The 16839-nt window shown below is 49.5% G+C and overlaps 1 protein-coding gene across 7 annotated transcripts; it reads right to left on the reverse strand.

The window, feature by feature from the left end:
• Positions 1-1410: 1410 nt before the first annotated feature.
• On the reverse strand, positions 1411-16786 carry GAL3ST2 (galactose-3-O-sulfotransferase 2). Of its 7 annotated transcripts, none has more exons than XM_087738429.1 (4): positions 11007-16786; positions 3470-3556; positions 2756-3035; positions 1411-2668 (listed from the first exon to the last, which is right to left on the reverse strand). In XM_087738429.1, exons 1-4 carry the CDS (start codon positions 11042-11044, stop codon positions 1808-1810), a joined length of 1266 nt encoding a protein of 421 aa, XP_087594555.1. In that variant the 5' UTR covers positions 11045-16786; the 3' UTR covers positions 1411-1807. The 7 variants fall into 7 exon arrangements, with proteins under 7 accessions (XP_087594555.1, XP_087594558.1, XP_087594557.1 ...); XM_087738432.1 differs by having other exon boundaries at positions 1412-2668; positions 16617-16786; XM_087738431.1 differs by having other exon boundaries at positions 1412-2668; positions 7571-16786.
• Positions 16787-16839: the final 53 nt, after the last annotated feature.

Genomic DNA, 16839 nt, shown 5'->3' on the forward strand with positions numbered 1-16839 from the left:
GGGAGCTGTGGCAGGGGTCATTTGCATCTCCTGCCTCAGTTTCCCTCCTCCCACAGGCTGGGAGAGGCCAGACCTCCCTGCCCAGGTGCTGCAACTCAGCTGTGAGCTCCTCAGCCCATGGGCTGTAGTCCGGAGGGTGCCAGCCTTCCCAAGACTCCCACCCGCACGGAGGCCAGCTGTTAAGAAATTATTTTTATGCTTATATTTCATCCTCGGCATCAGCTTAGCTAAAGGGGCTTGACAAAATTCACACGGCAAGTCACAGATCAGAAGCACCAAGCGAAAACCCAGGCTCAGGCCGCAGGATTGGCCGGGAAAGGCCCCCGGAGATTGCCCAGGCTGAACACGCGTGGCTGCTGTCTACTCCGCCCTGGCTGGTTACAAATGCCTGCTAAGCCTGGTTAATTTTAGCTAGGGTTGCTGGAGCAGAAAACTATATTGATGCTGTTAATCTCCGTGTTGCTCCTGTTGTACATCACATGGGTTGTGGAGGAGCACAGGTTCCATTGCAGGAGGTTAACCCTTGCCTCAGCTGGCTTCCCTGGCTACCTGCCGCGTTTAAACATAGCTGAGGAAAAAATCCCAGCTCTGCCCTCCTCTGACAGCATCTCTCCTGCTTCCTGGGCTGAGATGCTGCCGGGCTGCTTCACTCCCAAGGCGAAGCTGCAAGCCAAGTGACCCTGCATCCATCATCCCAGTCGCGTCATCCAGGTCCCCGCCGCCACCCTGACTGGCGCAAGCGGGAGGAGATGCTGACTGAGCATTGAAATATTGCACCATCGGGGATGGCGGGTGTGTTGGAAACTGGCAATGGGCAATCATTAAAGGCAGTGACGCCAAAGCTATTGGGCTTGGCACTGCTGTCCTTCTGACAAACCTTGCCAGCACCGCTGCAGCAGTGGGGAGCTGGCAAAGAGCAAAGATGTCCCAGGCATGTTTAATTACCTCCTTCAATAATGAGGTGTATGCCCTAAACGAGCAGCGGCTGTGCCTCCCTGCACCCCTCTCTTAATCGGTGTTGGAGAGTTTGGCCAACACAGCAAGAGTGCCCAATTGAAGCCCCTGCTGATAAAGGGCTTCTGGGATGCTGAGCCCAAGGGACCGTCCATGCTCAGGGACTGGGGACCCTTGCCCAGGAGACAGGGGTGATACCACAAAACAGGCCCTCCCACGGGAGCCCCAAGCTGTCCCAAGTGATGCAGAGGCTCCCTGCACCTCATGACATGCATGACTGGGACATCTCCCAGCTTTAGGCACGATGCTTGGGACTCCCATCTGAAAAGCAGCCCCAGCATCGCATGGTGGTTAGACATCACTGAGCATGGATGCTGCTGGATGGAAGACCCAATGTCTCTCCTACTCTCCCCTCACTGCGCTCTCCTCCTCATTTCCCTCTCCCTCCCCTTTTTTCCCCTAAATGCTGAAAATCAGGACTTGCTCTAGTGATTTGTGACCAGCCTGGGCGTAATGATGGCTATTAAATAAAGTCGAATGCAAACAAAATTTTTAAGCCTGTGATTAATGATTATCAAGAGGTAGGAACATCTAAGCCAGCTGAAAGCCTGCTCAGCACTGAGCAGCAGCAGGCTGTCCTCCTGCCTGGGAGCAGGGAGGAGGGATCACACAGGATCCATCCAACACAGAGCCTTTGACTCAAGGTCCCCAAAAAGGGACTCGCCACTAGCTTGGTGGCCCCAAACAAAGCCCCCCTGCCTCCCTCTCATGCACAAGAGTCCTGTGGGCCAGCCATGTGCCAGACATGGGGTGATGCAAAGCAGTGGAAAACCACAGTGGGTTGTTGCATGCCCTAGTTGGGGGTTCGGAGCTGCATCTTCTCCTGGAAACTGGTCCACAGCAAAGGCAAGCCTACCTTCTTCCTTTTCTTGTGCGGGTGTTGAACAGCATAAAGATAGGACATGTACTGGAGCTCTGGCATAACCATTTTCTGGCAGGTTCTGAGAGTCCTGTTGTCTAAGTCTTCTTTGAGGTTGTACCCAAGGATATTTGTAGCCCCTGACTGGAAAGGCAGGAGAGCTTTGTTCTTGATGTGATCCTTCCCCACTGCCTCCTGGTCCAAGAGACAGGTCTCCATGAGCTCCTTCTGTCTCATTCGCAGGTGATTCACCTCCTTCTCCAGCTCCTCGAGTCCTATGGTCTCCTCAATTCTCCTCCAGAAGCTCTGGTTGAAGTGCAAGTAGAGTTTCCAGTCCAGTGAGCACCATGTTTTTATCCGCTCCTCGCTTTCTGGAGTCAAGGTCTGGAAAGTGTCCTGGCTTCTGGAATTGAGCTTAAAGTAAATCACATCATCCAGATCCCAGCACAAAGTGTGCTTCAAGAGGATCATGGACTCATCAAAGTAGTCTGTTATCAAGATCAGGTGGAAGTTCTGCTCAATCTCCTTCAGGACTGCCTGGATGTACGTTTTGTTGTCCTCTGCATTGTTATCATAGCCAAAGTCAAACCACATGATATTCCTGGCGTAGATGTTTTGCTTGTAATCTGCCAGATGATAATACTTCATGGGTGATGCCAGGTACTCATTCACGTCCTTGGAGCTCCTGAAGGCAGGGACATTGTTCTTGTAGTAGACATAGGAAGACTCCAGCAGATGAACGGGGTTCCTCAGGATGGAGAAGTAGAAGGTGTTTGCTGCCATCACCTTTTGCACCTATTTGCAGGGAGGAAGAAGAGAGGCTGTTACTCTGGAGGCACTGCTTGTTCAACCAGGTTGCTCTGCAGGTGTCATGGCTCTTACCTCCGAGGCATTAAACCGCAGGTGGTTGCACATGATGTTGTAGTTTTGTCCTATGGCTTGAAAATCCTCCACAAAGTGGGACAGGAAGGTCTTTGGGTAGCCCAGGTGGAGGAGCTGGCCAGCTGGGAGGGCAACAGTGAGGTTGTACCTCTCCGCAAACCTGAACATGATGTTCAGGATGGTGCTGCTGGCTGTCTTGTGGGTCTTGAGGAACATGACGTTAGTCTTGGCATGGCAAGGCATGGAAGGTATCAGCAGCGACTTGTGGCTCTTCGAGATTCTGCAGAAAGGCAACAGATGGGGAAAACAGCCTCTCCAGTGCCATACCCCATCTCTGAAACCTTGCAAAGCCAAACCCCAGCAGGTTCTCCTTCTGATCCCACACCTGCAGCTGGTGCAAGGCACCAACCCAAACAAGCTCCATCCCTCAGGTGCAGGTGTTGGACAGTTTTCTGCTTCTCCAGGTTCTCATCTACCCAAAGGCTTCAGCTTGATCCCCTTTTCTTTTTCCATATGGCTGATTTTGCCCTGAAGAGCTGGACTTTGGCTAATTTGATCCCTTGCCTGCCCAAATGTGGATCTAGGACCTAACTTTGGGCTGCTGCCCTTCCAATATTAGCCTAAACACCATGAGAGTTAAATCAAGTGTCACAAGTCAGATCCTTGCTGCCCTGGGCAGATGAAGTCATGCAACCTTACTTCCGCTTCACTTACACATGATTTTTATTCTTCAACTGGAAGAATCCTGACAGGAAGATGAGTCCCAGGCAAAGGCTGAAAATGATGAGACATTTGATATGCCTGGAAAGAAAGCAGACTTTCAGTGGATTTTTATCTGATAGTTCTTCTCTGAATGCAAACCACCAAACTTTGCATATTGCTCCTGGGAATTTTTAATCACCGGGAGCACAATTTTATGTCTCTGTGGTACCAGCCACCTTTGGCTCCCCCAGCTGTGTCAGCAGCTCTGGCATTAGAGGCAGGATAGTGAGAAATTGCACTTTTAGTATTAGCCTCCTAATTTTGGCCTTTGGCAAGACACAGCCTACTTCAGGCAGACCCTGATAAGCTTTTCCAACAGCCTCCCACTCTGCTCTGCTGCCTTTTATTTTGCTTTTCTTTTGCTTTTCTGGGGCTTTAGAGCTTATTCACTTCAAGCTTTTCTCAGCAACCACCGAGAGTTAGAAAATGAGCCCTTTGTAGGAGTATAAGGAGTTCCTTGGTAAGAAAGCTGAGCACCATCTGGAATCACATCACTCCAGAACATGGGGATCTCAAAGAAACACTGGACTGATTTTTTTTCAGTATAACTGAGATTTTTCAATACAGAAAACCAATTAATAATCCAACAGCACCTGTAATTGACTAATTATGCCCTGCTTTCAAACAAGAAGACTGCTTCCCCGCTGCGACAGCTCCTCCTCCCGGCCCAGCTCTCTTGCTCAGCCTCAGGTCTCCCTCTCATCAGATCTTCTCACCCTGGCCAGCCTAAACTGCCCAAGCTCAGAGGAAGCCCTTTGGACCAAGCACCTCATCTACCCATGCTTTTCCTGAATAATGATGAGGGGTGAGTCTTTTCCAGCACTAATTAGGCAACCACCATGTATCATCAGCAGTGCATTCTAGCTGGGACACATACAGGATCTTTTGAAGGTTTGATGCCCACCAGAAAGGAACTTTTCATCACCAAACTTGATCTGACTTCTCTGGTCTTAAAAGTTTTTTTAATTCAGTGTGAACTCCATGTTTTCAGCTTCCACTTCCAAAAAGCAGTGGATCTGGCCTGGGCTTTAAGTTGTTTTGAGAAGATGTAGTCCCATTTAGAGCATGGGATGGTCACACTCATGGTTCATACTCTCCCAAGTGAGCAAGGAAGGCTCCAAGCCTGCCCAGTTTGAGGGTCGATGGGGGCACATGGGTTGCTGTGTGCTGGACCTGGTGGTCCAGGGGTCCTCATGCATGGTCCTGCTGCACAGGGTGGTGGCTTTTGTAGCCTCCAGCTTGTACAACATGAAAGACACTGAATTGCTCCTTCCAGCTGGCCTTATTGAGTGCAAAGACCAGCTTTATCCGGCTTGGCCTACAGCCTCCCACTGACTGGCCACAGTATGACAAGCTGGGCTGTGGTAGCCTGGATCTGACCATGGAAAACTGGAGAGAGGATAGGAGCAAACAAAGTCCAACAGAATGTGAAGAGCTGCACTTACTTAAAAACAGAGCCAGCTGCGCTAGCTGTGATCGGGGAGCCACGAACCGAATGTAAACACAGTGGAAGAGTGGAGACAGGAAGCAATGTCGCAACACCCTGATGGCACTGCAGGAAAGCTTTTGACTTTGTTTGTGATGCAAACCTGCCCCAAACCACTTTTGCTTCAAGCTTTGCTTTGTATGAGGGCGCTGTCCTTGTCCAATGGCATCCCAGCCAAAGCGGGAAATCCTTGGGTGGAAGAGTCCTTCCCAAAGCCAGGGAAGATGCTGGTACCAACCTCTGACATGAATTTGAAGCACAGCTTCTGCATGAAGAGTTTAAAGATATAACTACGGGCAGTCTTTCATCGGTATTTCTTCATTTTCTGTTCCCAGGCCTGTTAGGGGGATGGGGTTGAGACAATTCTCTTTCCTTTGATCACTCTGTGTATTTAAGTAGAGATGAGAAAGGAAAAGAAATGCAGAGGGGCCCATGGGCAGCAAGCAGGCTCACATCTGTTGAATGCAGCCCCTGCCTATGTTCTCAGTCTTTCATTTAAACTGGAGCTGACGCTGATGTTGATGGTTTCCCAAAAAACACCACCTTGCCTGCCTGGAGGTCTTTCCTAAGCCAGACTGGAGATGTCCTTCTTCTGCATCTTTCTTCTAGAGTTTAATGCATGCAATAACGTTCCATACTTGTTTGGGCAGTGTCTCCGAAATGGCAAGCAGAGAGAATTACACTCAGCTCGATGTTTTATGGGGCAAACAAATCAACATACACCTAAAAGAATCCTCAACATAGATCAGGATCACAATATGCTCCAGAAGGATTACCAGTCCCTTCTACTGCAAGAAGACAGGCTCTGTAGACCTCTACATCTTACCTCAAGGTATCCCATAATATTTTAATAGTCATTTAGTTTAATAAGCAATTACATAGTGCCGTCCTGCCTCCAAATCCTCAAACACGTGCAGCACACTGAGCCCATCTCCAGCATAACTGGATGCTCCCAGCTCCTGTTTTGTCTGGGCGCACTTTGAAAGCCCCAAACGATGGCTGCCTTTTTGCACCTGGAGACACAGGGAGGGATAAAGGTCTGGACTATCTACGCATGCAAAGCCTCAAAGTGTTGCTGGTGCAGCTTGAGGGTCTGATATTGCAGTGCCAAACACGCCCAGTGGGCAAGTTACGGGCACCAACGTGCCACCAGCAAGCCCCAAGGGGCTGTGCAGAGCTTACCCTGCTCCTCACACCACCATCCTGAAGAAAACACCAACCTGCAGCCGAGCAATGTCCATGCCTATCGCTGCAAGTGGTGGCCTCCCAGCCTATGTCGGGCTTGCCAAAACCATGGCAGCTTCTGGAATGGCCAGTTTTAAGGAGCAAGAGTGACTGATTTATTCAGCACGTGGGCCATGGAGGCGACAGTCCTCATGCAGAAATGGGCTTCTTGTCCCAGGGCTGCCAACACCGCTACCTTGCAGCATGGAGCTTGTTCCCCTGCCTGGGGATGTATGGATGGAAAGATATCTGCCTTCCAGCTCGGGGAGTGAGCAGGCAGTGGGGACAGGGAGGGGACCGCAGCTGACTGCAGCGAAGGCGAGCAATGGAGGTGTTCAAGGGCAGGGCCAACGGCAAGGATTGCAGTGATCCCTAGGGAGGAGTGCAGGAAAATGGAGACCAGGGGAAGATGAGAGGAGGGGGTTGCAGGCACACAGGGCACTGGTCCATGCACTCATGCAGCGGAGCCCTGTGCGTGATCACTGCAGGGGTTCCTGTCCCCATCATTCCCCCCGGGGCTCGGCCACCCAGGGCTGTGCTCGCAGGGGCTGTCACTCGCTTCAGCGTGTCCTGCAAACCTGCACATGGGGTTTCACCACCCGTTCTGCACCCACCACCCTGGCACACCTCTGTGAGAGCCAGCACCGCTCTTAAAGACTGTTCCCTTAGTGTCACACACACACACCCCCCCTTTGTCACAAGACTGCAAGCCTCTGACCAAGCCACTTCTAAAACTGTGTGTGTTGGGTGAAGAGACACCATATTCAACATTGGCAAAATTTTTATCTCCCATCCTTTAATCCCTTCAAGAAAGAGAACGCCCAGTTGTCCGAGAACTAGTTTGCTGTTGACTGTCTCACACATACAGGCTGAAGGTGAACTGGATGAGTACCTGGTGTTACAGAAGACAGAGCCTATCTTTTATACAAACAGTTACAGCCATAAGCAGAGGGATTTTGTAACCATCCAGCCTATCAATAGCAGAGTGGAGGGCATGACACATGGCATCATGGCTGCAGCGACTTCTTCCTTCCTGACATGACAGCAAGGAAGCATTTCACCTGGGATGCATGAAGCCTGATGTAGCTGAGTCGCAGGGTACAATCAGAGCCACCATCTACTTTTTTACCCCATTAATACAGTCTTTTGCAAAGCAAAGTTCAAGAGAGAAAGCCACAATTCAAACATCGCATGAAAGTTAGCTAAGCATGCAAGACGTGCAACCAGCCTGGGAGCCCTTTGAGAAAGCACTTGGGAGCCGATTGCTAGGACACAAAATTCTTCTAAGAAGCCAAAAAACTTGCAGAGCTGTCAGCCAGGCTGGCGCCAGAGGTTCAGCTCACCTTTCCAACCTGCACTGTGCCATCTCCCAGCCAGGAAGAAAACACGGAAAACTACCTCTCAGGTCGCACTTGGAGGTGCTGCTACGGATGCTTTAAGGCTTGGGACAACCTTCTCGTTCATTCGACTTAAGCTGAAAATAATAGACCTCTGTGTCTGCCTAACAAGGTTCTTTCAAATTAAAAGACCTGGAATACAGGAAAGAAACATTCATGGTGAAATTAATCTCTACCCTGGTGCAAACTGTAACTAATTCTATAGGTTATTAACAACTTACGGGGATTACCTGAACCAGACCTTCCTACAAACTGCATTTTAATTCTGCACCCATAGCGTTCACCTTGCTCTGCCCTTACCTTGAAGTGGACCCAGAAATTTTCATGCTGCCTCACTGCTGCGAGCTAGAAAATATATCCTTTGCAAACCGACTCCAATACTCCTTTCGTCTACAGGCTCCTCCGGCTCTTACTGTACACGTCTCTATTTCTAGCATCGCATCGCTGCTATAAATGGCTGGGATAGGTGAGGACAAAGGGAGTGGCTAGGTGTTCCCAGGGGTGGGTGGAAGTTAATTAATAAGCCATGAAAAGCACTGGTATGGCATGACGCTAACACAGGCACAAAGAGCTGCCTTGGGAGACAGGGTTTGCAACGGTTTTTCAGGGAAGTAAGGAATCAGTGGGGACCCCTTAGCAGGGACCCCCCATCTCTCCTGGCGGCGGGAGGGAGGCGTGGGGCTCACGGCAGGATCCAGGCAGGGTGCCGTGCCAGCAGGGGGGCTGGAGGAGGGCATCCTCATCCCCTTTGTCACCCTGCACACCGTCACATCACTTGTGCAGTGCCCCTTCCCTGCACACCGCCACGCTGCTTGGTGCCATGGTCAGTGCCTGCCGTGCCTTTCCTCCACTTCTTGCTTGGTGGTTTAGGACTCTAATTCTCTGCCAGACACATTTGGCAACAGGAAATTAGGGACAACAGCAAAACAGGAACAGTGTCCACCTATTTGGAATTCCTCTTAAAACATTTAGGCTTCAGACTCTTTCCCAGTGAAAATGCAATTATTATAGTGGAGGTTAAGAGCTTAGAGACTTTGCTGTATCTGGGCCTTGGGAGAGAGAGCTCCTGCCCCTAAATGGGTGTTATGTTATGGTTCATCTACAAAGTGACTTTCTGGTGTTATTAACAATCGTTACAACTTGCTTTACACAGGAATCTGAGATCCCACCAAGGCTCCTCTACGTCAGCACTTCACAAACTGGGTTTGATGGCTGCAAATTGTCCCGGGAGAGCAGAATTTGCCCTGCAAGTCTGGAGGTGAGGTAATCCCCACGCCAGGGATGAAGTCAATGCTTTCCTCATTTGGGCAACAAAAAATTTACCCACATCTCCCAGCCTGGAACAGGGGATTAAGCTGTTGCTTTTGGTCTTTTATGGCCATGCCACTTCCCATGCACCTCCTGGCATGGTTCCTCCCCACCCATGGTGCCACCTTTCTAAACCTTCTATGTTGGTGGCCCAACCTGCCACACCAAGAGCCAAGTCCTCAGCATTCTGGTATCCTTCACCTATGTTGCTAAGTCTTCAGAGTGCCCAAATATACAGCATTTCTTTTTCAATCACAGCTTCCTCAGGCCAGCCCCAAGGCCAGTGCTTATCGAGATTCAGAGACCAGCAAGGTATAGGTTGCTTTCCTTGCATTTCCTGGTAGAACGCGAGCCAACGTTCTGTTTTACAAAGAATTTCTAGGGTTACTCTTGGCACAGTGTCAGTTGCTGCTGGCACGGGGGTCACGTTTAACAGCTTTCTCCTGTTACATTATACACGTCAGCCGTGCAATTTCTTGTTCAGAAGCTGGTAAAGCCAACAAATCATAAAAGACCATTTTTTAGACTTTTACAATTGATTCATTGCTCTCTCCTGGGGTGTTGTACACAAATTGTGAGGTTTGGTTACGCAGAAAAATACGGTGCCATGCAGAAATACTTGGCTTCATGTGGGGCTGGGCTGTCCTGAGACTGGAAGCAGTGAAGGTCAGCCAGCTGATGCAGAATTAGTTAGCTGGGCAGGATGCTGAATTAATAGCTCCATACTGCCTCTGCTTCATGCACCTGCTTGCTTAGGGGAGAATGTTGTGGGTCAGCCCTGTGGGCAGCTCAGCCCCATGCAGCTGCTTGCTCGTGCCCCTGCAGCAGGACGGGGAGAAGAACTGGAAGAGTAGAAGTGCAAAAACTCCCAGGTTGAGAGAAAGGCAGTTTAACAGATGATAAAGCAAAAGCTGCCTGTGCAAGCAAATCAAAAGGAATTAATTCACTACTTCCCATCAGCGGGCAGGCGTTCAGCCATCCCCAGGAGAGCAGGGCTCCATCACACGTAACAGTGACTTGGGAAGACAGACGTCGTAACTCTGAATGCCCTCCTTCCTCCCTCTTCCCCCAGCTTTTATTGTTGAGCACAGCGTCATATGGTGTGGGATACCCCTTAGGTCAGTTGGGGTCAGCTGTCCCAGCTGCATCCCCTCCCAGCTCATTGCACTACCCCAGCCTACTGGCTGGTGGGGCAGGGTGAGAAGCAGAAAAGACCCTGGTGCTGTGCAAGCACTGCTCAGCAACAGCTACAACATCCCTGTGCTATCAACACTGGTCACAGGTCCAAAACACAGCACCATACCAGCTACTAGGAAGAAAATTAACTCTATCGCAGACAAAATCAGTAGAGAGTCAAGTGCTTCCTCACTGTGCCAAAGAGCACTGCTTCAAAGTGTTGAGCATCCACATTGTTCTAATATTTAGGGTCTGTCCCAGAAAAAATAGTTTTGGACAAGAAATTCTTACCACAATGATTCTTTATAAAAACACCCCCACACATATATGTACCCACCCTGTCTCTCCCTCCTATATACAACAGTGAACCAATATTGAAAGCATCATTGAAAACATGGAAGAGAAGGACCATACTGGTGTTTAAGGTCTAGGAAAGATACTATAAAATAACCCTATGATAACTCCACCCTTCTATTCCCTCACAGTAATTGCTCTATTGTTTAGCTGAAATGGTAAACTTACATTGATCTTAAGGATCTTCATGTGTAAAGAAGATGGCTAAATGTAGCTGTGCTGGAATTTCCCTGGCCACAGCACTAGGTTATCTGTCAGCCCTGACTCCCTCCCTAGCACTGTCTCCATATGTAGCTGAAAAAAAGCAGTATGGAAAGTTCCGCTTCCCAAAAAGAACGATTCATGTGTAAAGCCTGTATTTTAAACAATTATGGTCAGTGGTTTGGGGAGAAAAAAATAGAGAAAGAATGGCATAGAAAAAAAGCAGAGAATATAAACAGCCTGATCCAGAAAGAATGAGCTGCATCAGCTTAACTTGGCAGAAAGCAAATTCTGTAAATTTCTTCTCTAACAACATCATGGACTTTCCATATTTTTGCATCACCTGATACACAAGCAGCACAGGCTGACTGTGTTTCCCATTCTGTCTTCTCTTTGCTAACGATGGCATCGTTCACTCTGCTTAACCCCAGAAGATGATCAGCTTCTCTCTGACTGGTCCTGAGGAACAAAGGGAGAGGTGGGGAATGCACTGATAGTGGAGAGAAAGAAGGAGCTGAAGGGAAGAGACCAGAGGGCAGGCCTAGATATTTGCACTGCAGGTCACATAACATATGGAGGCATTTCTGTTAAAAGCATCCATGCGGCCAAGTTGAGAGAGTTGTTACTTTGGAATTGTATTGTGAAGGGCGTTGCGACACAGTGCGGAGTGTAAGCCATCACCCGTAATACAATTCAACAGCTTGCAGCCTTGTAGACACAGTGTTCTGGTTAAAAACAGAAGGAAAAAGACTCTGTAGGATGATTTTCTTCCAAGAAAAAGGCTCTGGATGGAACATCTATAGCAGCTAATGGAGAAGACAGCTACTGGGTAAGACAACCACCTTTCCTAGTCTCATGGAGTCCAGTGAGGCCTCCTAAACCAGTAGACCTGAGTAAAAAAACATCGATCACCACCCTCAGGGCACAGCCTGTGAGCCAGTTTCCTACCCATCTCGCAGACCACCCATCTGGTCTGTGCCTTGCCAGCTTGTTGAGGAGAAGGCTGTGGGAAACCGTGTTGAACGCTTTGCTGACGTCCAGGCAAACAACATCCACTGCTCTCTCCACGTTGACAGGAAGTTATTTGGTTGTAGAAGGTGGTCAGATTAATATGTGACACAATTTACCTTTGGCAAATCCCTGGGCTTTTCCCAATCACCTGCTTCATCTGGATACAATAGAGCATGGGTTAATACAGTGACATGTATTGGTAAATAAGGATGTGACTAGCAAACACTGAGTAGACCAGAAGATGACTCACTAGCAGATGGTTTGGTCTGCCCTCTGATAACAGAAGGCTGACAATGTGGTTTTGTACACCAAACTGTAAATGACAATCTCTCCTGTCATCTCAAAACAGAGACAGACTGTTGGAAGGGACCTACAACGATCACCTAGTCCAACTGATGACCTGTCCACTTCACGGCTGACCAAAAGCATATTATTAAGGGCATTGTCCAAATGCCTCTTAAACACTGATGGGCTTGGGGCACTGACAGCCTCTCTAGGAAGCCTGTTGCAGTGTTTGACCACCCTCTCGGTAAAGAAATGCTTCCTAATGTCCAGCCTGAACCTCCCCTGGCACAGCTTTGAACCATTCCCAGGCGTCCTGTCCCTGGATCCCAGGGAGAAGAGATCAGCGTCCTCCCTCTCCACGTCACCTCCTCAGGAAGCTGCAGAGAGCAATGAGGTCGCCCCTCAGCTTCTTTTTCTCCAGACTAGACAAACCCAGACTCCTCAGCCACTCCTCATAGGACATGCATTCCAGCCCCATCACCAGCTTTGTTGCCCTCCTCTGGATGCATTCAAGTACCTTAACATCCTTCTTAAATAGTGGGGCCCAGAGCTGCACACAGTACTCGAGGTGAGGCCACACCAGTGCTGAATACAGTGGGATTATCAGCTCTTTTGGCCAGCTGGTTATGCTGTTTGGTGCACCTCAGGATGCAGTTTGCCCTTTTGGCTGCCAGGGCGCACTGCTGGCTCCTGTCGAGCTTGCTGCTGACCAGCACCCCCAGATCCCTTTCTGCAGGGCTGCTCTCCAGCCACTCCTCTCCCAATTTATACTTGTGCCTGGCATTACGCCATCCCAGGCACAGAATCCGTCACTTGGACTTGCTGAATTTCATGCCATTGATGATTGCCTGATGCTCCCATCTATCTAGATCCCTCTGCAAGGCCTCTTGTCCCTTCAGAGAGTCAACAGCACCTCCCAGTTTGGTATTGTGAGCAAACTTGCTAATGGTGCATTCAACTCCTGCATCCGGATCACTGATAAAAATATTGACCAGCACTGGCCCTAGGACTGAGCCCTGGGGAACACCGCTGGTGATCAGTTGCCAGACAGATGTAGCCCCATTCACTGCAGCCCTCTGATCTCTGTCCTTCAGCCAGTTCTTCATCCGGCGTGCCATGAACCCACCCATCTCACAGCTGGACACCTTGTCCAGAAGGATGCTGGAGGGACAGTATCAAAAGCCTTTACTAGAAAAAAAAATCTTTATTAAAAATGCACTCAAACTGAGGAAATAGAGACAGTGCCTGGGATTTGTGGAGGATCAAGCAAGATGGGGATGCAGTACTGGACCTGGTGGTCATCAATGTAAGTGAGCTCATCGGTGATGTCAGGATTGGAGGCAGCCTCGGCTGTAGTGATCACACACTGGTAGAGTTCACAGTCTGGAGAGGTAAGGGTCGGGTGAAGAGTATAGTCAGGACCCTGAATTTTAGGAAAGCAAACTTCCAGCTGTTCAAGGAGTTAATCAACAGGACCCCCTGGGAAATGGCCCTCAGGGACAAGGGAGCAGAACAGAACTGGCAGGTCTTCAAGGATGCTTTCCATAAGGCACAAGAGCTCTTGATCCCCAGGTGCAGGAAATTGGGCAAGGAAAGGAAGAGGTTGGCATGGCTGTGCCCATGACCTGTGGGTCAAACTAAAGGGCAAGAAGAGAATGCACAGACAGTGGAAGCAGGGACTGGTATCTTGGGAAGAGAGACACTGCTCAGTTGTGTGAGGATGGGATCAGGAAGGCCAAGGCTCGGCTGGAGCTGAACCTGGCAAGGGATGCAAATAATAAGAAGGGCTTCTACAGGTACATTAACCAGAAAAGGAAGGTTAAAGAACATGTACTCCCTCTGATGAGCCGAAGTGGCAAGCTGGTAACAAGAGACGAGGAGAAGGCTGAGGTACTCAACAACTTCTTTGCCTCAGTCTTCACTGGCAACCTCTCTCCTCACACCTCCCAAGTCAATTGACCATTTGACGGGGATCGGGGGGCAGACGTCCTCCCACTGTAAGTGAAGATCAGGTTCGTGACCACCTGAGGAACCTGAACGTACATAAGTCTATGGGTCCTGATGAGATGCATCCCAGCATCCTGAGGGAATTGGCTGATGTAGTTGCTAAGCCACTCTCCATGCTATTTGAAAAGTCATGGCAGTCAGGTGAAGTCCCTGGGGACTGGAAAAAGGGAAATATTGCAGCTGTTTTTAAAAAGGGTAAAAAGGAGGACCCTGGGAACTACTGACCTGTCAGCCTCACCTCTGTGCCTGGGAAGATCATGGAACAGATCCTCCTAGAAGCTGTGTTAAGGCACACGGAGGACAGGGAGGCGATTCAAGACAGCCAGCACAGCTTCACCAAGGGCAAGTCCTGCCTGATGAACCTAGTGGCCTTCTATGATGGAGTAACTACATCAGTGGACGAGGGAAGAGCTACAGATGTCATCTATCTGGACTTCTGTAAGGCCTTTGACACGGTCCCCCACAATATCCTTCTCTCCAAATTGGAAGGATATGGATCAGATGGGTGGACTCTTTGGATAAGGAATTGGCTGGATGGTTGCATCCAGAGGGTAGTGGTCAATGGCTCGATGTCCACATGGAGAACAGTGGTGAGTGGTGTCCCTCAGGGGTCTGTACTGGGGCCAGTGCTGTTCAATATCTTCATCAGTGACATAGACAACGGGATGGATTACACCCTCAGCAAGTTTGCAGATGGCACCAAGCTGAGTGGTGCAGTTGACACGCCTGAGGGACAGAATGCCATTCAGAGGGACCTGGACAAGCTCAAGAAGCGGGCCTGTGTGACCCTCATGAGGTTCAACAAGGCCAAGTGCAAGGTCCTGAACCTGGGTGGGGCAATCCCTGTTATCACTACAAGCTGGGGGATGAAGGGATTGAGAGCAGCCCTGAGGAGAAGGACTTGGGGGTACTGACAGACGAAAAGCTGGACATGAGCCAGCAATGTGCTCTCACAGCCCAGAAAACCAACTGCATCCTGGGCTGCATCAAAAGAAGCATGGCCAGCAGGTCGAGGGAGGTGATTCTGCCCCACTACTCTGCCCTGGTGAGACCCCACCTGGAGTGTTGTGTCCAGCTCTGGAGGCCTCAGCACAGGAAGGACATGGACCTGTTGGAGAGGGTCCAGAGGAGGACCACAAAAATGATCAGAGGGATGGAACACCTTTGCTATGAGGAAAGGCTGAAAGAGCTGGGGTTGTTCAGCCTGGAGAAGGCTGCAGGGAGACTTTATTGCAGCCTTTCAGTACTTAATGGGGGCTTATAAGAAAGACGGGGACAGACTTTTTAGCAGGGCCAATAGTGACAGGACAAGGGGTAATGGTTTTAAACTAAAAGAGGGTAGATTCAGACTGGATATAAGGAATCATTTTTTTTATGATGAGGGTGGTGAAACACTGGAACGGGATGCCCAGAGAGGTGGTAGATGCCCCATCCTTGGAAACATTTGAGGACAGGCTGGATGGGGCTGTGAGCAACCTGATCTAGTTGTAGATGTCCCTGCCAATTGCAGAGGGGATGGACTAGATGACCTTTAAAGGTCCCTTCCATCCCAAAGCATTCTATGATTCTATGATCCCGAGTCAAAAGGATTGTTCCATAATAATCAGTGACTCCTAAGAGGTATATAAAAGACATGTCCAAACATCCCTTATCCTCCCACAAGTGTCCCTGGCCAGACCATATGGACATGCAGCACAGGTGACACATGCTTGTGAGAGGGCATGCAAAAGTGCTGAGAGAATGAACATGAATAAAATCAGCCTACTTTAAAAATAAGATCACCCTCCTCTTCCATTAGGTCTTGCACTGACTTATGATAACTTTCCTACACCACCATCTTCTTTCTCTCGCCTTCCTGCTTGAGTAAGTCTGGTTTTTTTCATGCATCTTTTGCAATCAGGGATCCTCCTGAATGCCCAACAGGCTCATTTTATTTTCCTACTCCTTTATTTTCCTGACTATTGCCAGATCTTCCAAGGTGCTTTTGGGTAACAGCTGCCTGAACCGTTCTGTGGCCTCACCAGCTCGAGCAGGGTGCTTGGATGCAGGCCCACCAGTCTGCCCACTGGCCGGGGAGCCTCAGAACCACCTCTGCCGGGGTAAGAGGGCATCTCGGGAAAATAAATTAGTGCTGCTGTGCACAGAAATCTCTTTTGCCTTAATGCACCACGTGGACAGTGCAGAGAAAACTCTGGGAGGTTTTAACATCACTGTCGTTATCTCCACCCATCCTAATCTAGTTTGCTGGTTGGGAGGGATACAGATTTTATGTATCTCTGTAAATCATTAGGACAATGGCTCTTGTCCTTTGTGAGACCTAATCAGGACTTGTTGTCAAGGTCAGACTGGAAGACAAGGAAGCAGGAAATAACAGCATGCCTAAAGCCTGACCCTGCCAGAGAGATGTCCCAGTATCCCTTCCCTCAGCCTGGCTGCTGGCATTTCCCCATCAATTGATACTACCCAGAAGTCAGGCATCCTCTCTTCTCTGGCCAGTCGTTCCAGGACTGCGCACCTGCACCTGTGTGCTGTACATGGGACAACACTGATGCCTGCAGGTGGCATCACTAAAGAGGCCATAACCTGATGCTGTTGTGGGCTTTCAGACAAGCATATTAGACCAAAACAAGTGAGGAAGAGCAACATTTACCCTTGGAGATGGTGGTATAGCATCCACAGGTTCTTCTCCTGTGCCTCTGATGCTTCACTTACACACCCCAAGTGAGAAAATGCCTCCTCTGGCTCTGTCACTTCACTAATAAATCAGAGAAAACTAAGGGGAAAGAGAGCTGGAATATCCACACACAGATCTGTGTGCTTGGTTTCAGTGTTCAGATTAACTAGGAAACCCACACGGTCAAAACCAGTAACGT

This window comes from Nipponia nippon, unplaced genomic scaffold (genome assembly GCF_047370975.1).
Source record: "Nipponia nippon isolate SJK-2023a ecotype South Korea unplaced genomic scaffold, ASM4737097v1 scaffold_7, whole genome shotgun sequence".
In the NCBI taxonomy this organism is placed as follows: Eukaryota; Metazoa; Chordata; class Aves; order Pelecaniformes; family Threskiornithidae; genus Nipponia; species Nipponia nippon.